The sequence below is a fragment of the Xiphias gladius genome, chromosome 14, assembly GCF_016859285.1.
Source record: "Xiphias gladius isolate SHS-SW01 ecotype Sanya breed wild chromosome 14, ASM1685928v1, whole genome shotgun sequence".
NCBI lineage: Eukaryota > Metazoa > Chordata > Actinopteri > Istiophoriformes > Xiphiidae > Xiphias > Xiphias gladius.
Window position 1 is genome coordinate 13,079,750 of NC_053413.1, and position 17,604 is coordinate 13,097,353.

General features: G+C 41.8%; 1 protein-coding gene across 2 annotated transcripts; it reads right to left on the minus strand.

Annotated features, from left to right (window-relative positions):
• Positions 1-567: 567 nt before the first annotated feature.
• Positions 568-6,883, minus strand: chrng (cholinergic receptor, nicotinic, gamma). 2 transcript variants are annotated; one of them, XM_040144171.1, is made up of 12 exons: positions 6,853-6,883; positions 4,494-4,630; positions 4,358-4,402; positions 4,112-4,236; positions 3,544-3,699; positions 2,416-2,513; positions 2,071-2,271; positions 1,708-1,822; positions 1,497-1,611; positions 1,102-1,366; positions 875-1,008; positions 568-789 (listed from the first exon to the last, which is right to left on the minus strand). In XM_040144171.1, the coding sequence occupies exons 1-12, from the start codon at positions 6,881-6,883 to the stop codon at positions 568-570; spliced, it is 1,644 nt and encodes a 547-aa protein (XP_040000105.1). The 2 variants fall into 2 exon arrangements, with proteins under 2 accessions (XP_040000105.1, XP_040000106.1); XM_040144172.1 differs by lacking the exon at positions 6,853-6,883 and adding an exon at positions 6,137-6,206.
• Positions 6,884-17,604: the final 10,721 nt, after the last annotated feature.

Sequence of the window (17,604 nt, forward strand, 5' to 3'; positions counted from 1 at the left end):
AAAATGTGCCTTGAAAAAGGTGTGAAACACAGGATTAAAAAATTTCGGAGATATGTAGTTGTGTAATCATGAGATTACATTACTACTTTTATTGATAAAAGCATTCATTAGGAACATTTGGCTGTAAATCACCTAAGTTGTTTTCTTTTTACATGTGTGATCAACACCATGTCTCATGTAGTGTCTCAAAAGGCAAAAAGTAAACTTGCAATAAACGACGTGCTGACAACAATAAGAGCTACTAAAACGCTCTTTTTTTGTTATACAGCATTGAATTCAACATTTTTCAACCTTAACAAAAACTTACAACTGACACCAGTATGCATCATTATTGATCAAGCGTGGCATCCACACAAGTGCAGTGGATCCTTTATCACCATGAACAAGCATGTTCAACTTCACCTTAGTGATAGTCCACACATCCACATTAGCAACTGACACCAGTGCAGAAAATACATACAGTTGTATCTTCTCCATTCTCTTTGTGTCCCAGTCATCAGTGAAAGATCGCTGACAGATGCCATCCACTTTGGTTCAAGTGATGAAATCTAATGATTTTCTCCTGGTTCAGCCCAGGAAGTCTGCTCCTATCCCATTCTCAGTTATATCAGTGAGATTGTTTAATGGAGGGAGATACTTCTTAGGATCGCCAAGGAAAGGGGAGGAGGGAGGCTGGTTGAAGTGGCCCATCAGGAAGATCCCAATAGTGCCAATGAAAAACACAGAGGTCATGACAATAAAGCAAGCCCTGTCGATCACCCGGGCCACCAGGAACCACTCTTCATTCTCCTGCGTTTAAGAAAAAAGTTAGAGATTGTAACTGATGTTGGTTTAAACCTGAGAAGACGAGTAAAAGTATAAGTGTAGAGCTCACATTCTGGAAGTTGCTCTGCTGTCGTGCAGTCTCAGCTATGTAATTGCAGGAGGCCACACACTGCTTCAGTTCTGGAGAAGCCTTTGCCAGACTGGCACCAAGCTGCTCGGCTGTGCCTCCATCCAGCCCATCATCTGGGTCCAAAACAGACCAGATATTCAGCGATTACGAGGGAAAACACACTTCCACGTGCACTTAAACATATTCAAACTCATTCATATACTTACGTAGCTTCTCTAATACTGATTTAATCAATCCATTTCTTTCTTTGAGTCTGGCAAACATGAGTTCGGATCGAGCTGTTTTCATCACATATTCCTCCGCCTTAGTGATGAGGGTCATGGAGCTTCGACGTCGGCAGGGAACCGGGAACACATTGTTCCTGCCTGTTGTCAGAGTCTCACCATTTACAGTTTCAGAGGTGTTGTCATTGTTTGGTGTCCAGGGTTGCATCTGCATCCTCAGGAGTCGAGGCAGGATGTTAAGGAGGATCTGAAAGTGACAGCAGGTCAAAGGGTAATCCAGTGGCAAACAGATTGATGTGGACTTCATAGTATGTTCATTCAGTAGATGCTTAATGGTAATTCCACTTAGAAAAGAGATGGTGTGGCCTCACGTTCACCTTTCGGACTTTGTCTGTCATTATGTGAGTGTTTGGGGTTCTCAGGGATACGTTGAGGACTATCACACAGTTCATCACGACCATGGTGGTCACTGACATCACAAACATCAGATACCTGCAGCAAAAAATGTATAAGACATCTTTTTCAGTACTGTTTTCAGTCAGCAGTAGACTCTGAACTGAAATCTTAGAGTGATGCACATTAACTTACTTGCCAATAAGAGGAACTGCCTTCGAAGTCTCTGGAACCTTCTTAGCGATAAGGAAGAGGAACACAGTCTGGCCCAGAAGAGTTGCAACAGACATTGTGCACTTCTGACCACCAGCTGAATGAACCAAACCACAAACCAGTATTCAGCCAGGTTGGTGAGGTTTTATGCTTTCCAAAATATATAGCAATGAGTGACCTGGTGAAAGCTTCAATAGACCTCTGTCTTGTCAAGCTCACAGGTCAAGGTCTGAAGAAAATCTTACTGACGAGACCTAGGAAATACTGAGGGAATTTGAGGTTGATGAGACAGAGGTCCGGCTACCTGAGATTGGGCTTTTAGCTACACAAAGTGAGGAAAAAGACCTTTGGCGGGTAAGTAGTAGACTAGCAGGCAGAGGGAGGAGAAGAGCACACAGGGAGCGATGATGTTGATGATGTAGAAAAGGGGCTTTCGCTGAATGATGAGGAAGAAGACCACCTCCTGATACTCAAGCTCATCCTTTGTGTACTGAGTGTTGATGACTTTCTTAGCTGGCCTGTGTCTGATGACCCACTCACCATTCTCTACCAACAAAGTTTTCATTCAGTTTTCATTGCAGAAAAACAATTTGACAAAACTTTAGATAATCATAGTGTTTGTTTTATTTTGTGCAGTAGTTTAAAATCCATTATTTAAATGTTTCATGTGGGTTATCATTTCATTTGTACCTGTGAAAGCTTCTGGATCAATATCAATCCACTCCAGTGTATGGTTATCCTCCTGTTTGAGAACCAGTTCGACCTCATTGGCACTGTAAGTCTGAGAGCTGCACACAGGGAGAAAACATGCGGTGCGTCTCCACAACAAACACAGCCATCTATTCCCTTTTACGAGACAGAATGGTGAAAAGGGACCATGGATGAATGAAGGCTTGTCTCTGCTTTGGTCCCTGTGAATTATTTTAATACAAAGGAACCTGCCAAGTAAACAATCAGAGCGTACCTAGGATTTTAGAAAGACTGAGGTTATATGTAAAGCTTTTAATTTAATGGGTTTTTATTTTTTTTATTTGTTAATTTAACTGTTTATTTAACACATTATATTCAGTTTCAAAGCCTTTTCTACACTGACTATAGGAGTAGTTGTATGAGTAGTCGTAACATATCTACAACAATATTTTGTTATATTACTAATATAACATATATATATATCAATACCATATTACTACTTTATTGTCAGTATTAGTGCTAGTATTAGTAACAGTGCTTTTATCTTATATTATTATGCTATAATTTCTCTTTGATTACTGTTATATATATTTCACATCATTGTTTTATTACTGCACAGTGTGTGTATATTACATGTATTGCACATATATATAGCTTTATTACAATGAGTTGCACTATTGGAGTTCTTTTGCAACAATACTTGCACAATTCACTTATACAGTCAATTGTTTTGTAATGTATATATTGTATTTAGCTTTTTAATGTAATCTCTCTAATTTCATTAATCTCTTGTTTTATTTTTTATTGACTTAATTCAAAGAATTCTTTATTTGTTTTCCTGAGTCTCAGCCTTTCTCAGCCTGCTGCTGTAATGTGAATTTACCCTCAGGGATCAATAGAGTCTTATCTTATTTTTTCTCTGTATAAATTATTGCAAAGTTTGAAGAATCCTGGGTAATTTACATTCTCGGTTTAAATGACAGCAAATTTGAGAGATACATAAAAGACACAGGATGAACCTGAGGTGTTTTATATTCCTATCGGAGTTATAGTATCTTGTGTTTTGTATGTAAACACACTGGCTCACTGGCCAATCATCAAAACCCAACAGATCATATCTCTACTCACCGGAAGACCATTGTGCAGTTCTGCCAGTCAAAGGGAAAGTAGTCGACAGTGATGGTGCAAGCGCTGCGGAAGATGGCAGGAGGCAGCCAGTACACACAGCCATTAGGAGACACTAGTGCATTGCAGTAAAGTGCTACCTCGAACTGTCCATCCACACTGAAGAAGAAAGAAGAGAAAGAAACTCAAGTTGGCGTATTAGAGTGCAAACACACACATTGGGCTTTATTAATGAAAATTTCATATGCAGAGATTCGTAGATTAAGCAAATATAGCTACCATAATCTGCTTTACTGATATTCTACTCGTGTATAACTTTCAAGGAAGGATGCAAGGGAAGAAAAATGCTCCAAAAATATAATTTTATATGGTTTTGGCTGTCTGGTAATGAGCGTATTCGTTATTTTTGCAGGACTCATGCCCTCAGTATTTTTAAAATCCTTTCCATAGTCCCATATGCAGGATAAAATGATTCAATCAGAGAAAGAGAAACTCCTTAATAGGGTTCTTGACTGAACAAATATTGGGACCTATTTTAAACATGTTCATATGTGAAGGTTGATACTCTCACTTGTTCTCCAGTATGATTTCTGGCAGCCAAATGCTCTTGGAGGGGACACGTAGCTCAGAGCTGATGTTCCCATACAGAGCAGACCTGGGTGGCTGGTCCCATCTGAGCCTGTAGTCACACCATTGCTGCATACAGAAATACTGTGAGTTTGACTTTTGACCCTGTTTTGGAAATGTACTATGATACAATTCACCATCATTGCAAGGCAGCTAAAAAAAATCCAGCCAATGAGGTGTGTGTGGTTACCATTTCTATCCAGACGCTGGTCATCAGCACCTCCTCCTTTTCATTCTGAGGAGAGATAGATACGGAAATCATGTTAACTAAAAGGCCCATGCAGCCACCAGCACTAATCAAAAACGCCAGGCCGAACTTCACCCACCAGGGAGATGAGGTTGGTGAGCGTCATCTTGATGTCGACTTGCGTGATGTCCCCATTCTTCTCCATGGGCCGAATGTTCTTATTGTAGCCTTTCATCAAGTCCTTGAATAGTTCCCCTTCAAGGTTGACTGCAGATGCTGCAGATAAACCACACAGGCCAGGACAAGAACATATAAAAGACAAAAACAAGTGATAGAACAGGGACTAAATTCAAAGTGGCACTCCATCAGTTTTACATATTAGGTTCAGTTTGCTCGTCATAAGAGGAGTACTACAATTGTATGATGTCTCCTGTCGCTCTGGAGGAGCTTCCTTAATTAGAAAAAAATATCATGATGTCATAGTGATGTCTGCAGGATTATCTGGCTTGGGCTTGAGACAAAACATTGTTAGCAGACAGCCTTTCCTTAAAAACTGGAGGTTTGATGTTTCAAAAGAAGTGGGTATTTAGGGGGCATCTGATTAAAGATGCTATGGAGTTGCAATAGGGGAAATGTAGGATCCAATGTTTTTTGGAGCCTGACCCGTACTAGGGACTAAAAGTTGGGATATCTTGGGCTGTGCTGCTTCATTTTGACTTTTTTAAAATCTGTCTCTTTGGAACCTTTCCAGTTTAATTTCCACTTGAGATTTTGTTGAAATGCAAACAAATCAGCACAGGAATAAAGGAGACAGATTCTTTCTATGCAATTCAATTCAGCAAAAGAAGATTAAAACAAGAATTCATGAAGTGCAAGACAATCCTATGGACTAAAGACAGCAAGCTGACTAAAGCAAGTTGACTACTTGTCTAAGCAGCTTTTTGGTTTGTCAAACTTTAACAACAAACAAATGTTGCCAGTGCAGTATTTGGTGGATGTCTAGTATTACAGTCATTTCAACCCATTTGTACTGAACATCACAGCAGCAACAACACTTGATGGTCCCTCAGGTATAATGAACGTGAAACTGGAATCAGCATGAAGTCCACTACAATTTTTAACTAACTTAACAAGAGACTGTACAGTACAACTGTAAAAAAAACATTTAATGGGTATTGTACAGCACAACAATATAGTCTGATTTCCTAAATATGTATACATGCCTTGCAATACAATACAGTCTAATTCAGAGACAATATTTATTGAGGCAAATGTAGATCCTTGTTTTGCCGTCATGCATTACTGAACCTCACATAGTTTGGTGAACAGTGCTGTTGGGTTTACTGCAAACTTTGCAATGACAACCATTTGGGAGAAGAGTCTCACATTTTGTTTAAATGTGAGAACAGAGGCCTAATGAGTGAATGAGGGAAAGTACTATAGTACTAATAAAAGAATCATTTAAACCATTTCACTGTTTAAATCAATCTTTTTATTACAGTTGGATGAGCCAAAACTAAAAGGGGCCTTGTTGAAGAATGCCATACCTTTGTTTAGGTAATTTATGTCACACTTCATTCCTGCCAGGTGTCATGATTTTTTCATCACTGTACTGAATATTGTGCTTGTACTCCATACCATGTAACCATAGTCTTGAGTCAATAAAAATTTAAAAAATCTGACTTCACAAATTCACACAACACCATGCAGACCTCTAAGAACTAACACGATACTGTATTTACTCTCAAATGTGGCAGCAGGTTGATTAGCCAGCGTTCCTACCTGTGGCCGAAATCATAATCACCCTGACGAAGAGAGACAGCGAGATCGGAGGTCCAGAATCCATCCGTGTGTGTTTATCCTACGCTGTCCGAGAGAAAGCTGAGATCACTAATCTGTTACACATGGACACTACTTGATAGAGCTGCTGGCACTCAGCCGGTCTGTGTGTGTCTGTGTGTGTGTGTGTGTTTGTGTGTGTGCGAGTGTGTGAATGTGTTTGTGTGTTTCCGAGCAGAAGTTAGGGCTCGGGCTGATGGGAGGGTTGAGGTGTAGAGGAATGGTTGGAGTTTTGTGGGGGAGTTGATGATTGTTAGGGTTAAATCCAAGAGTGTACTTCCAGTACTGCATAGCCAGCTGTCACAACACACACAGACAATAGGAACATGACATGCACATAGTTTGGGCATTGTAATCAGTACGTGGCTGCCCTCCAGTGTTTAGGTACACCGTCAAAAAACACAGTGTATTGTAATTCTGTTCAGTGCACCTGGCTAATGTCATTCAGGCAATCGCACAGAGAGAAAATAAAATAACTCATGGACTCTTCGAGGGCAAATTTAGCACAGCAGTTATCTATATTATGCTAGTTTACAAGTTTTTCAATCATGAGCCAGGGTTAAATGTGTTCTCTGCAATAAAAGGATTACACGAATAAAGATTAGAAGATAAAGAGAAGGAGACAGCAGCAACATTGTGCATGTAAAAAAAAGCCGTACAGTGGACGAGAGAACAGGTGATAAGTCTCATCCATTTACAGCACACCCTCTGTGATGATTGAACAGGCTCCATGGAGGTTGCTGACACATTTGTGGCTTGTCATTACTGTGTGTGTGTGTGTGACACAAAAATACTTGTTCCTGCCATGATACGGCACACTTCCCACACACACATTAACACACAAGTCAGAGGCAGGAGTTGATGTGTTGCAACAGAAGTGTGTGTGTGTGTGTGTGTGTGTGTGTGTGTCTACTCAGCTGTTACACTCATATCCCTGTATATCCCTCTTTTAGGACTTGGAGCTGGGCAAAAACTGCCAGAGATTAGTGGGCAGATATACAATGGTTTATTTGGGCCCATTCAGCTCATTCAGCCAATCATCACAATGATCAAACAGAAGACTTGGTGACCACAGTGAGGTGGACACACATCAACACACAGCAAAAACTGGGCTTGTCTACAACTCCAAGGTGTCACTTCCTCAAGCAACATTTGCCTGCACTTGCAATGTTCTGACTCATGACATACAATTAGAGACTCTAAAGGTCAGTCTAGTTCTGGGTCCAGTTACAATTCCCCATCCTGGAAATAAGGACAGAAAACAGGGAGGTACTGGTCACCACAGCGCAGCAGCTGCTGTGTTGATAGGAAAGCTTAGCTTTAAAGGGTCAGAGGACTGAGGTCAGTCTGGGGTCATAAGAGGAACCAATTAGCATTGAAACGCATCTCAAGAGAGTACGTTTGGGTCTCTACAGAACTGCAGCAGCAAAATACTGCAGGATTAGCACCATTAGTGTTGGCTCACTTGAATATCTCCCATCAGAAGTTTAATGTGGAATTGCATAACTACAGATTACCACAACATTCAACACAACATGCCAAAGCATTCATAACAATTTTATTTATATATAGATTTTTTTTTTTTTTACAAAAATACAAAGGTTTTTCTCTATACAAATAAATATGGTAAGAATAAAGATAACATGAATAATATATACAGTCTGAGTGCATCACAAGAGGCTCAACCTTTGCAAAAGACAATGACAATATGAATAACTTATCATTTTGTACAGATTCATAAGTTAGACAAGGCTGCGTCTCCAACCACGTAAAAAAAACTTGTGGCATGATGGGCGGTCGATAGTTGGGTCGATACATTCATGGTTGTGTTTTCATTTAGAGCAAATGTCAGGCTCTCAGACAGGGAAAACAAAATAATGCTTTTCACAAGAGACAACAAAAGGAGTAAAGTTTGTGTGACTGTGCGTTTTTTGTGCGTCTCTCTTGCCCATAACAAGGATTTTCTGGTGCTTTTAAAAGAGGTCTCTTTGAGAGTCTTTGTGCCATCATCTCTCATTTGAGTCTTTCTTTTATTTTTCATGTTATCTCACTTGCTGTTTTGATGAAGTTAAGTCTTGAGTGCCTCCAGTGCCAAAGCGATGATCCTTGGTACACTGCGGTAGAATGACTCATTCTCCAGGCCCACAAGACTGTAGAAGGTCAAAGGTCGTCCTCCCACTACTGCTCTGATCCGTGCCTGATAGAGTCCTCGATCATTCTTGGAACCCAGATCAACTAACACCTGAACAAAAGACAGACCCAATTAGAGGAGCAATTCAAAAATTATAAAATGATGCAGTTGTTTCCTTCCACCAGTATACTTCTCCAATTTAAATGATAATTCACCTCTTGGAAATTCATGTGCAGGTTTTTGTTTGGGATGCTTAGGACCCAGCTGTAGGAGTCTCTGACTTGGCTGACTTGCTGTGAGGATTCTCTCACTCCAGGACAAACTACAGGAAAAAACAAAATAATTAATTAGAGAAATAACATGGAACATGGCACAATTATAAAGTTTATAAAGGTATTTAATTAAAGTTTTTTCAGAACTGGGTCTGACACATACTTTTCCCGCTGGCTCCAGGTATTTGCCTCTTGTGAAGAAGGCTCCTGTATTTTCTCTTTAGACTTAAAGTCTTTACATCATGCGCAGATTGTCTGGGGTCAGCGGTCATCTCTGTGTCGTCACCTGCAATGACTGTCTGCATGATAGTTGTTGACTGAACTGGAAGTGGCAACACTAAAGATTTTACTTCTGCTTTGTCTCCAGTCTCAACAAAAGCAAAATCCTCAGATGTGGCGCTCCATGTTACATCAGGAGAATCGTCTCTATTGGATGAGGTCTCACTTTGTGACCCATCTTTTGTCACAATCCCATCTTGTGCCCTTAATTTTTGAATTTCGTTCATCCAGGTTGTTAGAAGTGACCAAGGCTCCTTGGATTTCTCAGAGGAGGGGCTGGTTTGGACCAGTTTCCTGGAGGAAGAAGTAGGAAAGGGTGGAGCACTGGGAGACTCTTTCTGGAGGTAGGTTGCGTCCAAGTGCAGGATGGGAGGAGCAGCTCTGGAGACCAGTTTGGAGCGCAGAGCTGAGATAACAGATCGATATTCTCCCTCTAGCTGATGTATTGAAGAGTCTTCTGTCTGGAGATGACATGTTAAAATACAGGTGGATATTAAGATTATCTTACAATAAACCCAAATCAAGAGATCAGAATCAGTCATGCCCCTTACTTAAACACAAAGGTTAAACTAAGTTTCAAAGTATCAAAGTATATTTGATACTGAACGGCTGCTATTAAATTCTCATTAAACCCACTAATTTAACTATAACTGACTTTGACAATGATTTTGAAAATAGTTGTACTTTTTTTTTATTTTCAAACATCAAACTGTGATGTGAATATCTCCACATGACATGATGAGATGTAACGCAATGCATCATCTTCCTTATTTTGACATTTTAGAAATCCACCACCAAACAATCTACCTGTAAGAAAATGTTGTGCTCCTGTTTTGGTGGTGTGGAGATGTCCGTGGATGTGTCAGTGTATTGTCTGTCCAGGTCCTCAGCCATGTTTCCCAGGTATTTCTCCCAGTCATCCACCAAAGGGCCCACCTCTTTGAATAAGGCAGGAGGAACTGGAGAAGGACCCTGCTTTTCAGGCACCACAGCTCCACCTAGCTGCTCTGCAAGTAATAAAACTGCTGTTACAATAGTGACCAACAGCACAATTTCTTAATAAAGTAATGCACGTGAGAAAAAAAGTTGTACTTTAGGAAGTCAGTGAGTGTTTCTTTGGTTATCAATAACTTTTCTATACATTTGGACAGCAACAATTTGTCACTTATATACCTTCAATCTGTGTGAGACATTGGCTCAGCCCCAGGTCCCTCCTCTCTCTGGTGTGAGTGAAAGCTGTGCTGTAGATGTGCTCCACAAGCTGAGGCAGAGTCTGAGTGAAGAAGGTCAAGTCCACTTTGTCCCTGATGTAGTCTTCAGCTCTCTGGAGTAGGTCCAACAGGGTCTGCAGGAACGAACGCATCTCTAGATGGCAGAGAGTGAACAGAAGATTAGAAACCTCTGCATTACAGCATAATTTCAAAAGACTAAAGAGAGATTATATGGTGTATTTAAAGTAGTTTTTTTTCCATATTTACCAGTCAGAGATTTTTTTGAATTTTTACTTACGACATTTCTTGAAGCGGGTGCGACATTTGTCCTCGGCCATTCGGCTGCAAGCGCTGGCAGACTGACCATTTGGACAGGTCAAAGTGTAGAAGCGACAGAGAGAGCTGAATTCTGACCTTTGCTCCTCCTCTGTCATTTCTGTTGTCTTTAGAAGCTCTGGACATGTTGGCTCCCGGCTCCCGAATGACTCTGAAAAAGATAAGTCATTGTAGATAGTATTTTAATATTTACACTCAATATATTTCAGTTTCAGTGGTATCTTATGGTTAGTTGAAACTCACTCTGTATCTCAGCCTGAATCCAGTCAGAGAAAGCAGAAACCCGTGTGTAGACTCCAGGCTTGCCCTTCTCTCCACAGCCGTCTCCCCAGGAAGTGATGCCGTAGAGCTGGAACCGACCTGAAATTCGGTCTTGGTAGATCAGGGGACCTCCAGAATCTCCCTACAGATGAAAGAAAATCCAGCAAAAATTTAAAAAGGTGGTTTGTTCACAAAAATTCCTAATCCTAGATGGTTGGGTGTTGCTAAAAAGTGTCACCAGCTTCAGGCTTTACACAGTAAATTCAGGTTGTGTCGATTTGATAACTGAAGACAACTTCCAAATAAGACCTGAGTGATCTGAAAACTAGATCACTAACTCTCAGAAATTGATGTTGTTCTGCCCACCTGACAGGAGTCGATACCTCCGGAGAGATAGCCAGCACACAGCATGGTGTTGGTGACCAGCTCTTTGCCCAGTGCACTCTTACAGGTGCTCTGAGGCAGCAGGGGAACCTTGGCCTCCATCACCACGTCAGCAGATGGGCCGTCTGTAAATGAACAAATGCACACAGAAGCATTGTATGTTCAGTATTGACATGTTTAAATATTTAGACAAAACTGGTAACAAGCAGTCTTCATCAAAAGCACATATTCTGTCAAAATGGACACAAAAAGCATTTAAGCTGGCTACCAGAAAACTGATCTATAAATAGCACTAAAGTGAAAATCCACTCATTTATGCTTCACTCACCCTCATAGAGGGAGCCCCAGCCTGCCACGAGACACGGGCTGCCAGTAGGGGGCTCCATGCCAGAGGGGAGACACACTGGGGTGACATGTTCAGACAAGACCACTGGTGATGTCAGCTCCACCAGGGCTATATCGTTGTTAAATGTCTTTGGGTTGAACTGCAGAAGGAGGAGAGAGTTTGATTTATTGGTCGATTGACTGGATGACTTGATGAGTGACTGGTATGGATTTTTGACTGGTTGACCAGCTGTTACCTTAGGATGAGGGATGACGCGGTTCACTTTGAGAATTTGTTCATCAGGGTCAGTCTTGGTGATGTCAAACTCCCCCACTACAGCTGTCCAGTAGCTCTCACTACGGCTGCTGCAGTGGTCAGAATGATTGAGAGAAACGGGGAGTTAGAGGGGGTGAAAAAAAGTAAAGTGATTTCAAATACTATAGTCAAATCAAAAATCTTACTACAGTTGAAGGACACAGTGGCACATGCACACTTACCCAGCAAAACAATGTGCAGCAGTGACCACCCAGGAGCTGTCCACCAGGACCCCTCCGCACATCAGACCACCATCCAGCTGCAGGTTGACCAGCCAGGGCCAGCTGCCTTGAGGAGCAGGAGAGCCGCCAACAATTCTGGAGCGAGGCTGCGTGACATTTTGCACCGTGGATGACCTCTGACCACACACTGCTGCTGGGACACAGAGACACTGACCGTCAAGAAATGCAGCAAATTCTTCTTTTTGTGGACAAAAATTAGATATTAAAGCCATGTAAATGAGTGGAATTAAGTGTTAGTCTCCTGCCTCTGAGAGAAAGAAGAATAATCTGTATGAATGCAAGAATATCTTCTCTGTGATGACATGTATCCCCTCACCCTGTGCATGCGTCCGCGTAGCAGGTTCCAGGTTCTGCATTGTGTTAAGCAGGCTGCATTGGAGGACGCGGGCACTGCAACTCTCACCCATGATCCTGATGCAACTCTCCTTGTCCAGTTCACCAGGTGGGCAGCGATGATGGTAGTATGCACAGGCCTGGCTCAGAGCCCAACTCCGCTCTGCTTCATCTTGAAGCTTCTGGGCCTTACTGATGATGTCACAGCTGGGCTCTGATAAGGCACTGGCAGGAGATGCTGTTGGACAAAAAAGGGGAGATCTGGGAATTAAAGATGTACCGAGTAATCATTCAGATGACATTGACACTGGACAATGTGGCTCACAGATGATCAAGAATGAAAAGGGAAGTAAGAGTAATGCTGTACTTACAACAGGACCCAGACTGTTGTCCACAATCCTGAAACAGGCAGGGAACACAGCCCTGGCAGCTGGCCTCGGCCCGACTTCTCTCAGATGATGCACGCTCGAGAGCAGACAGGGCACTAGTCATGGCGGCCTCTAGAACCACAGTACCGCGATCGGACAGTGCTGCAGGAGAGGACAGGAAGAAGGAGAAAAGCAAGAACAGAAAATAAAAATATTTAAAAATGTGAGACAACCTTGGAAAGAGGAAGAGATCTGCAGAAAGAGACAGAGAGGGAAGACACAGACAAGTAAACAGTAGTGCATCCTAGAGCCAGACTGATATAGAAGCCAGGCCAATATTAAAATTATCGTAAAATCTGCATATATGTTGACTGATTCATAACAAGAAATTGTAGTACCGAAATGGCAAAGTCTGAAGTAATGTCTCCATTACATAGTTTATCAACTGTCCCAGTTAAAGCATATCTTGGTCATCAATAACCAAATTTAACAGCTTCTTATTAAAAATGTTTGTTTATGAAAATATTATTGATATCAGTGTCAGACTGGACCAAAACCACTTTTCAGAGTAATAGATCTTTGATGAATACAAGTGCAAAGATTTGCTGAATTCTGACAAAATTACCACAGTTTTGAAATGAAAAATGTGGCAACAAGTTAATAGGAAGGACATCTAGGTCATTATATGGAAGAGTGTTGTTTGCTGTGGGAACACCACGATGTTTATGTGAGCATTAGCATGAACTGGTGCAGCTTTCTGGTATGTGTGTGAGTAGCCCCCTTTTTCTCATGCCACTCTTTGAGCTCATTTGCAGCGTGTTAGGGAAGCTAGCTCACGCTCAACGCGCTGGTGAGGCTTCTACAGACACACTTCAATCAGGCTGCCGACCCTACAGCCCCCCTCTGTGCCGCACCACATCACAGGATAGGCCACTAACAACAACAATGCTGATTGAAGACTTAATTAGAAGGCCAGGGCTGAGCGGGCGGAGGCTGGCGGGCAGGGACAGGCCCTTTGGGCACGGGCTGGCAGCCCTGGGGCAGCTGAGACCCCGAGTCCCTCGTTCTAAACACTCCAAACACATACTGCCACCACCAACCACTTGTATGAAGGCTCTGCTGTACTCAGCACTTGAACCAGACAAGGCCGGATGTCCTTCATCATTGTGCTGTATCTACTGCAGCATTTGACAAGTTCTCTCACAGTCGCTCTCTGACAACCCTGTCTGAGAAGGAGCAGAAATGACAATAATGCGGGCTAGAGAAGACAAAAAGATTCTCTTGATAACATTCCTATTCTTTACTGCTTTTAAGACAGTTTATGAAGACCGGTGCTAAAATTCAATGGCCGTAATATGAGTTTTGGTGTATTACAGTATGTTGTATTACTATTTTTAAGGCTGAACACTGCTCTTCACTAAAACACTTAAGTGTATATTTATCCAAACATAAGGGCAATCATCCAACTTAAATAAGAAAGTAGGTCTATAACACACTCAAAAGTCCAAGGGTTTGTACATGTTACAGCTGTTTGCCCAAAACAACAACAACTTGCACCAGATATGTGCATGACACTCTCAAATTGGGCTATTTCATTTAGACTAATAGGATCACCAGATGTTTTAACACCTAGTGAGACATTAATGTTTGTGAACCATCACAGCATCACCAGTGTTAGTTTGCAGGGTTCTAGTTAATTTTATATTAAATAAAAAGATAAGCATTTGCCAACAAGTAAATTTGAAGCACAGTTTTGATGAAGATACCGTTATATTTCCCCAAGTCAATTTTAATTGGTTAGCTCCATCTTTGAGGATGTCTGAAAAACCCATGCCTCACATGCCGAGATCAGATTCCCTAATTGTAGTCACTGACGGGTACTGTTGTGGCTACTCTTAACAGAAATGGCTGTGATTGACAACAATGAAAAACTCCTGCAAGTTTAGAAAAATTTACCTTTGAGTGCACTCTGGGGCATCCTGTAGACCTCTCTACCTGTCGGGGCTCCAAGCAAGCAGTCAAGCCCCATAAGCAGCAGTGATATCAGCTGCAGCATGGTGTCAGAGCATCAGACCTCCGCTCGACAATGACAACAAGCAGACACGGGGGGAACACGCGGGACGACTGAAGAGGATGCAGAGGTGCTGGAGATTAAGTTAGCCTGCGGTGTTTCCAGGTCCTTATTGTCTGGTGGCTCTCTGCAATCTCTAACTGTCTCCCTCCTCCTGACTCTCTGGGCTCTCTCCCACACTGTGGTGCAGGGCATCTGTCTGTAAGTTTACTCAGAGGAACAATAGTCGCCTGGAGTGGTCCCTGGTATATATAGAGTCCCCAGGGGAAGACCAGTAAGAGGGAGGGGGGAGATGATAGGAAAGAGAGAGCGAGAGGGAGGAGGGAGAAATGCTCCCATGGCCTATACACAAACAGATGAATTCATTAAGACTGTGACAGCAAATCGGGTGCAACTTGCCAAGGCTGGACATTACAAAGAGGTTTGGTTCTATGAAAAGAGACAGAGGGAGGGAGAGAGAGAGAGATACAGATAGGGAGGGGGGAAAGGGGAAGGCGGAGTGATTGGCTGGGCAGAAGGGAAAGGGGGTGTTGTTTGAATTAATTAATGTGAGAGGAAGAGTGAGAAAGTTATGCAGATAAGGATATGGGCTGATGTGACACTGGAGTAGAGGAATGTACAGAGAAAGAATCGTCAAATGAGCATCTGAGCCCAAGAGTCAAAGTGTGAGCGGTGTGAGCAGGAGATGGAGGGAGGTTGAGTGACAGAGTGTGAGAGAGCGAGAGAGAGGGAGAGGGAAGTGTCTGCCATTCTGCATGCCCCTCAAAGAGGGCATTGTCCCCGGCGTCTCTCTGAGGATGCCCACATCAAAGCTGTCCCCCGGGCATCACTTGGCCGCCGCATCCATTGATCACTTACAGTCTTTTATCCCCCCCATTAAAATATTGTCAGTTCACATCACTTTTGTCTTTCTCTGCTGAACTCTGCTTTTGTTACATAAAGATACATTAAAAGACTGCTTATGAACATGATGTATTTTTCAAGTCCAGAAGAAATTATTCACTGAACAAATTAAAACTTTTTTTTTTTAGTTTAGCGTCTTGCATTTATTGTCAACCTCCAGGATATTTCTTGTCATGGTACCTGCTGAAACAAAAGTAAAACTAACATGCTGACTTTCAGACAAAACATTTGAGTCTTGTTCATACAGAGATACCGGATTAAATAATGCACAATAAACTGCTACAGTACAAATCTCTGACAAATCATGAACTAATATGTCTAAGTTCTTGCATCTGAAAATCTTAAAGCGTGTGGTTACTGTAGCTTGACATCTTTAAGATTTACAGTTTAAACAATAACATTATGGGAGCTATAGCTACCTAAAAATATTAGAGTGAATGTGTAAACCCTTATGACCGCCACCTATTTTAGGAAAGGTGAATGTACCTAAAAGCTGGGATATTGCCTCAATTTCACCAAATACACTTTATAAACAAAAAGAAATGGAGATTTAAAAGGAGAGACCGAGTAAAATTTAATTGTGTACAATCACAGTGCACTTTTAAGCATACCAACTAAACAGAAACAGATCACAGACAGCTCTGTGTAGAAGATATGTGTATGTACAATACTGTACGTAATGCGTGATCAATTAGCTGTGTACGTCTGCTTAGTTGAGATCCGTTGAGATCACTCTGTTAAAAAGAAAAGTGTAATTCTAATCATTATTTTAAAAATTGTGATACATTTCAATAATCCAATGCATATTATTCTTTTGTTACAGCACTAGATAGTAAAAATGTCTGGGCAGAGTGATTCAGGCATAGAAGTGATATAAACAAAATGTTCTGTACATTCACTAGCATTAGACAGGGCCATAGTCACAGTCTACATGGACACAGAAAGAAGTCTGTGCCGACCAATAACCCAAAGGAGGAGCGCAAATTGGAGTCAACTTTGAGCCAACTAACTGGCTGAGCGATAAAAAGAGCGGCAGCCGAATCTAGCAGGGCATTATCAAAGAGAGCCGTCCACTGCTGCCACAAGCCAGCACTGACAGCAGAGTTCACACTGACAACAACATGCAGTACGTGTTAGAGAGTGTGTGACTGTGTGTTTCAGTCAAAGTTTGTGCGGCCAAGTCTAGTGAATTCAAATGCTTTCATGTCTACAAAAAACCGCACGTACGAAAGGATGAGAAACAAAAACAGGCTTCATGGACTGAATAAAGAGGAGAAGGAGTCACAGTTTGTGTTAGTGAAGATAGAAAAGTTAAGTTTCTTCCTTTTCAAGCCTTGCTTTCAGATATTTGTTGGTGTGTATATGTTTTGTTGTGTGCATGATGCCCTAGCCCCCTTCATGCACCCGTGCGGCACAATGGCCTGGAGATCTGAGAGCAGACTCAGGCGGAGCGGAGCAGGAACACCATGGCACAAATGGGCGGCACTCTTTCATTCCTTCCCTCGCTCCATCCATTTCCCTTTGATGTCCTTTGATTAATTTGTCTTCTGCTCAGTCTTCCTTCATTTATCCACCAAGCATGCAGCACTCTGCCTCTCTTTTCTGCTCTGCCGGCTTCTATCTAGCTCTACAACTAGTGATGTTCTGCCTTATCTACTCTTTTCCAGTGGTGGCTACATTTCATCATTACCACTGCTAGTCAAAAGATTACACACACTTTTTATTTTAGCATTTTTGCTTCAGTCTAGAGCAATGTCATTGTATATTTGTGGTAAATTACCAAAACTAAAAAAACTAAAATTAAACTTGAACTTAAGAAAAATCTATAAGTGACTAAGGCAATGTTTATTACCACTAATTTTAGTGCAAATGGCCTAGATCTTGGTCAGCACATGTAGACACCTTGCAGACAACATAAGTACACAACTTCCCAAGGGGCATCTGCCTTTACTCAAGTACTAATTAGGAGCCCAATCAATA

Coding starts and splice junctions, on each gene's coding strand:
- chrng (XM_040144172.1), bottom strand. CDS start 6,200: ATGGATTCTGGACCTCCGATCTCGCTGTCTCTCTTCGTCAGGGTGATT. Junction 4,631..6,136: donor GATTATGATTTCGGCCACAG/GTAGGAACGCTG, acceptor GTTTATCTGCAG/CATCTGCAGTCAACCTTGAA. Junction 4,403..4,493: donor TCACCAACCTCATCTCCCTG/GTGGGTGAAGTT, acceptor ATCTCTCCTCAG/AATGAAAAGGAGGAGGTGCT.